Genomic DNA, 6,182 nt, shown 5'->3' with positions numbered 1-6,182 from the left:
CTGCTTATTAAGTAAACGCTGCCTTGCTTTCTCTGTGGCAACGAACTTGTGGCATCAGTGGATGCTGTCTGTGGTGGAGATGGAGCTACTGTTCTCCACCCAAAATGGGAGCCCTTCTTCAAAATTCCAGGGCGGGTACTATTCGGGTGGAAATGCCCTTACACTCGTTAAAACTCCCCCTCTGAAATCCTTACCTTGAGGCCTGCCAAGATGCCCATCGTGGTGGAAGACATCATGAAGCTGCTATGCTCTGTGTCCGAGACGAGGAAGATGCGGGCGGCCGTCAATCACTCGGGCAGGGGCGCCCTCGTCACAGGGGCTGTGGCCTTCGTCGGTGGCTTGGTTGGTGGCCCCCCGGGACTCGCCGTGGGTAAGTGCAGATGCCTAGCTAGGGCAGCAACCTCAGCGGTGTCTTGAGAGGCCTTAGTGGCGCCCCATGCCCTTTGTGAGGAGATGGTGGAGTTGTGATTGCTTCTGTGAGATGAGCTTGGACATAATTTGTCCTAGTAAAAATACAACCTTGTGCGACGTCCCTTCAGTGTAGGGCGTCCGTGTCATGAAGACCTGGAGGTGCCTTTCCCCAGGCCTTAGAGTCTGAAGATACCAGGGCCCTGGGTCCTTTGGATGACCTCCCTCCCCATCATCATTACACCCCACTTCAGAAGTGGGGTCAGGGGGAAGCTGGGGTTGCCGAGCCCCTGCTGGGAGCAGATGCGGTCTGCAGTTGCACCTGAGCCTGCCCATTCTGAAAGCAAAGTTCCCAGTGCAGAACAGGCCACAGAGTCACTCCCAAGTGCTCACCCCTGCCTCATTGTTTCCCTGCCTGCATCTACTTGGGGACCAATTTCTGGCAATGAATGAAAGTTTGGTACATTTCCCCATTGGTCTTGGGCCCTAGGAAGAAGTTGCTTCTTTTGAATTAGGAGCAGGAAGAATGCCTGTGTTGGGGCCCTGGAAGCTCTGCTGGCTCAGGGCTGTGGCCTGACCCCTGGGCAGAGTCAGAGAGCTGGGTGCCAGTTAGGCAAACATGAGGAGGAGCCAGATAAGGCGTCCCTTGAGGTGGATTGTGGACACAGAGCCTCTGCCAAAGGCGTGGCTTGCCACATGGGTGCAGGGCTATTCCCCGAATGCCTCCCCGGTTTCTTAGTTCTGACAACTGCTGTGGCCATAGTGGATGTTAAGGACGGGGCACTGAATCAGGGTGAGGGGTAGATGGGAATTCTTTGTACTCTTTGCAGTTTCACCGTAAAGCTAATATTATTCCCAAATAAAAGGTTTATCAGGAAGCACGCCGCCCTTGGGAGAACCATCTGCGGGCTGGGCAAGGCAGCTGTCCTGGGAGCCGGGCAGGCAGCTTGCGTTCTGGCGAGATCCTTTCTATGTGGCCCGAGTCTCTATGTGTCAGAAGCTGCAGTGATGACCACTCTCTGCTGAGGCCACTACCTTGCCCTGCGTGCTGGCCCGGCTTCTGCTCTGCTCTTCCCTTAGGTACCTGGATGGACATTCAAAGACGTTTCATCAAACCCAGGCCACACTGGGGAGAAGACTCAGTATGTGGGTGGCCTCAGACTTTCCCTTTCTACATTTCCCTTTCCAAACTGTGAATTAGTGAGTCCTGACCTCATCCTCTTGCCATCTGGGAGGTCGGCAAGGAGGAAGGAGACAGGACCACGTCTTTAGCTGCTTCTTCAGTGACCTTCCACACCTTTGTCCCGCCCCAGCTTGTGTGCTCGGGAGGACTGGCCGGGATCATTTATCATGTAGCTGTGCCCAAACGCCATTTTGGAAGGACATATTTTATTCAGATTGGGTAAAAACTGTAGTGAGCAGGATGTCTGCAAAGAGAACCTGGGAGATTTGCAACTTGCAGCCCTGGTCATGGGTGAAAGCATCATTCTACCCAGAAAACAAAGGAATTTTCTCTTCTCCAAAGACTTAGTAATTTGCTGGTCGATATTCCTGGTGACTTTGTGCATTAAGTGCTGCTCTAAATCAAATATTGATGTTCTCATAAAGGTTTAGTGCAGATGAGTGCAACTCTTGACGGCGTGCTAAGCGTTTCACTGGTGTCATGGGGAAAAGTTCAGTAAAACTTGTAAATTACTAGCTTTCCCTCCCAGAATGTTCCTTTCTTTCAGAGCAGAGGGGAAGCCTGTCTGGGTCAGGGCTCAGCCTCCAGGGCCTGAGGCTTAGAGGAGAAGCAGGCTTCTTGGGGTGTTGGGGCCTTGGGGGAGGACACGTTCCTCTGCTCAGCGATGGGGTCCAGCCTGCAGACAGTTCTCCCATGGGCTGCATTCTTCCAGATAAACCTTTTATTTGGGAATAATATTAGTTTTACAGTGAAACTGGAAAGAGAGTACAAAGAATTCCCATCTACCCCTCACCCCGATTCAGTGCCCCATCCTTAACATCTATGGCCACAGCACAGTTGTCAGAACTAAGAAACCAAGTCTGATAGGTCACTACTAACAATTCTTCAGACTTAACTTGGAGTCACCAGTTTTTGCAGCAGTGATCTTTCTCTGTCCAGGAGTCAGCTCGAGATACTACATTTATTCTGTGTGTCTCCCTAGCCTCCCCTGGTCTGTAACAGTTTATTGGACCTTCCATGTTTTTCACCACCTTGATGGGTTTGAGGGCACTGGGTAGGTGTTTTGTAGAATGCCTCTCAGTTGGCTTTCCCTGATGCCTTTCTCGTGACAAGATGGGCTTACAGCTCTTCGGAGTGAGCACCAAGAGGGGAGCACCCTGTGCAGACTCCATCTCAGGGCACATGGCACCTGCTCCCCTCCCTGATGATGTTCCCTGGCCTTGTGGGCCAACTGTCTCCACCGTGAAAGTTATTGCCTCCCCTTCTGTTCTCTGATCTCTCCAAGAGAACTCTGAGCCCAGCTTGGCTGCTGCTTCTGAATCTCTGATCACACTTTTTAAAATCATGGAACCTTTTAAAAATATGAATCTGATATTCATGTGCTAGCAGCTGGCTGGCAAGGGATAGCCACTGCCCTTTGAGACAGGGACTCTGCTCTCTGGGCACCCCAAGTTCACTCCCTCACTGCACTCCTGTTTGTTCCTGCCTGGTCTCTGCAGGCACTTGAGTTTGGGCCCCTCAGCAGACATGCCTGGCCTTGTATGATGGGAGACTGTGGACCCAAGGTCTTCAGATCCCAAAGTCGGATGGCCTAACTTTGTCCACAGATTGACATGTAAAAATGTGCCCTTCTTTTAGTGCAGCAGAAAGAAAAATAGTTGAGAACGTTAAATGTGTTATTTATCATTTGTTAGTGAAAGACATTGCTTCAGGAGAAGAGCCTGTCTGTCCCCAGAGGCCTTTGAGCACATGATTTCTCTGGAAATTTCTAAAATTCAAGGGCAAAGACCATCTGGTCACTTGATAGAGGAAACTCAGCCTCACTATGGAAATGATTTTCTTTGAAAATGTATTTGCTTCTCAGTCCTCTCTGCTGTGAGGAGAGAGATTTATAGGAGCATGGAGGCCTTGAGCCCATGAAGGGGGTTTTAGTTAGTCCAGCTGCCAGTTGGGAGATGCTCTGGGTCATTCCTGTGAGTGTGGAGCTCAGAGGAGGGCCTGTTTGGGTGTCAATTGTCTGGGCCAACTGGAGTGAAGACTGCATAACCCTTGCTCTCTGTGCTATCTGGAGAGCAGGCAGAAGCTGAGCCTGTTCTGGCCACTCACCACGTGCCCACTAGCCATGACAGGGAACATGTTCTCAGCGAGAACCCCAGGCCATGGTTTGCAACTCAGGCCCGGCTAATTGAACCTTCCTTGTTTTCTAGGGGGGGCTGTTGGGGGTCTTTTAGGGGCCTGGATGACGAGTGGACAGTTCAAGCCAATTCCTCAGATCATAATGGAGCTGCCGCCCTCTGAGCAGCAGAAGCTGGTTAACAAGGCCACGGCAATCGTCAGGCACCTGGACTGGACAGACGCTGTGCAGCTGACCACGCTGGTCATGAGTAGTGAGACGCTGCAGCAGCAGCTGCTGGCCATGCTGGCGAGCTACGTCACCAAGGAGCTGCAGGCGGAAGTTCAGTACGATGACTAGGCCGCTCCTGCTGGACGGCCCTCCCAACTCACAGGAAAGTGAATGGGCAGCTGGTGCCACCAGGGTATGAACTTAAACTTGAATATCATCTGCTAAAGAGGCAATAGCTGTGCTGGATCATGTTTGGAAATTATTCATGAAGACGCAGTTGCTGGTTGTGTGTACTGATGTGAACCAGAAGCCTGTGACTGGCGCTATGGAGAGCAGCCACTGGCTGCCACAGACATTGGTGGGTTTCCAAGCCACTCCGGCTCCAGCAGGAGTGTGGAGGAAGGTCACAGACTTCTCACCTTTTGAGGGTGACTATCCCAAGCATCTGTTGATCAACTGGTCCCAGGTTCCCTGGGATCTCAGGACATGGGAGCCAGCTGATCCTGGAATCACCTTTACATCGTGACTACGCCCCTTTCTCACCCTGAGACTTCTGAGTGGCCTCCTGGGGGGACCATCCTGTGTGCTGGCCCCTTGTCCCACCAGCTGCATACCTGAGCTGGTTCCCCCTGGGGTTTACTCTCCCCACGTGAAGCTATGCTGTTTAAATCAAAAACTTTCAGTAAAAAATTTTCGCTCTTTTTGAAATTACGATCATACGCTATCTCTAAGCAATGTTTACAGCTAAAGTTCCCTCTTGTGCTTCCAGAACAACAACTTGAGTGTCAGCAAATTGCAATAAAGTTTCTGGACTGGCCTTTCCCGTGGGTTTTGTGTGAAGCTTCTCTGGCCTGCAGAGTCCTGCACACGCCTCTGGGGGCAGGTTCTGGGGCAGAGGCTTAATGATGCCAGTGGGAGAGAGACCCGATGCCAGTGCCTGAGACTGGCCTGTGCTGCCGGTGCCCTGGGCACTCTCCCTGCCTCAGCAGTGTGGGAACTTGGGGCTCTCTCTGGGGTTCCTACCAGTATGGCCCCTGGGGTGCTCAGAGGGAGGCTTTCCTGCCTAGGACAGTACTGTTCTGACTCTTCTCTGTGTGTCAAGAAAGCTTTGGGCTGAGCAATCCCCCTGCCCACCTGTGGCTATGCAGGTCCTTCTTTTTACCAACTCTCCACTGCAGAGCAGCAGCCTCCTGCCTGCCTGTCCCATGCCGGAGCTTCTCTTCACTGACCTCCCTCAGCAGAGGCAGCTCTCCTCAAGGCTGCCCGCCTGCGACCATGCAGGCCTCTCTCAGCAAACCTGTCCCTTTCGGGGCAGCTCTTCCTGCCCGCTTGTGTCTCTGCAAGTGTCTTTTACTCTTTTGTCCCTTTCCCTAATAAACCTGCTCTTTAAATATATAAAGAAAGCTTGGGCTGGATTCAACCCTGGATGGCCTGAGGATGGAGCCATGTCTCTTCAGCTGGTCGCAGATGGCACTGGGCACTGAGGCAGTTGGGCCATTTATGTTCTGCTTGAGTTGATGGCACCAGGCGTGGGATGGACAGTCTGAAGCTGGCCCTCCTTGTTGAACTAAGATCCATGATCAGGATGTGCCTTCCCCCATTTTAAAAATAGCTTTAGTGGGGTCTAGACTTGCTCTCTTTTTAGCTTAAAGGTAAAGAAACATTTATTTGTGGATGGCATTAAGATGAAGCCAGAATAAAGATTTTGGTTTAGTGCTTCAAGGGGATGCTTTTTTCATGTTGAACAATGCTGAATTCTAAAATTCCTATAATGGATCCTGGGAAAATCAGGGATGTAACCGCTCCCTTTGTTAGATCACCGGCCCCTCCCTGTCATTCCTGTGGGCTGAGTCCCACTCTGCTGGCCCCAGGGGACTCAGGGGGTCCTAGCCCAGTCCTGCGCCAGTGTCCACCGAAGCCCTGCCCTACCCCTGAGAAAATACGCCAAGAGGAGACTCCTGACTGGGTTCGTGGGGGTGGAGCGTGTTGTCAGTGACACTGGCGCTGCTGGCCAGGGCTGGGCGACTTGCAGAGGGCAGGGCTGACCTGAGGCCTGTCGTCTCCAGCTGCTGAAATCTCTTCCGTGCTTCCCCCTCACTCCTCTCGCTGCTATGCTTTAGTGTTTGTGTTTCTGTATCTTCCTTGTGAAAATCTTCATTTATGTATTTTGAGAATGTAATACCAGGCTGGTATAAAACTTAGGCGACACCAGAGGCATTAGGGGATCCTATGCTGACCTCGCCGCCC

General features: G+C 52.0%; 1 protein-coding gene across 1 annotated transcript; it reads left to right on the top strand.

The window, feature by feature from the left end:
* Positions 1-210: 210 nt before the first annotated feature.
* On the top strand, positions 211-4,064 carry LOC311186223 (protein C19orf12 homolog; the record flags this gene model as incomplete). The annotated part of the gene is made up of 2 exons (XM_084257107.1): positions 211-370; positions 3,799-4,064. 2 exons carry the CDS (start codon positions 211-213, stop codon positions 4,062-4,064), a joined length of 426 nt encoding a protein of 141 aa, XP_084113233.1.
* Between the last annotated feature and the right edge of the window lie 2,118 nt (positions 4,065-6,182).

This window comes from Talpa europaea (genome assembly GCF_964194135.1).
Source record: "Talpa europaea genome assembly, chromosome: 16".
Classification (NCBI taxonomy): domain Eukaryota; kingdom Metazoa; phylum Chordata; class Mammalia; order Eulipotyphla; family Talpidae; genus Talpa; species Talpa europaea.
The sequence above is the reverse complement of the archived record's forward strand: the minus strand, read 5'-3'. Positions and strand labels throughout refer to the sequence as shown.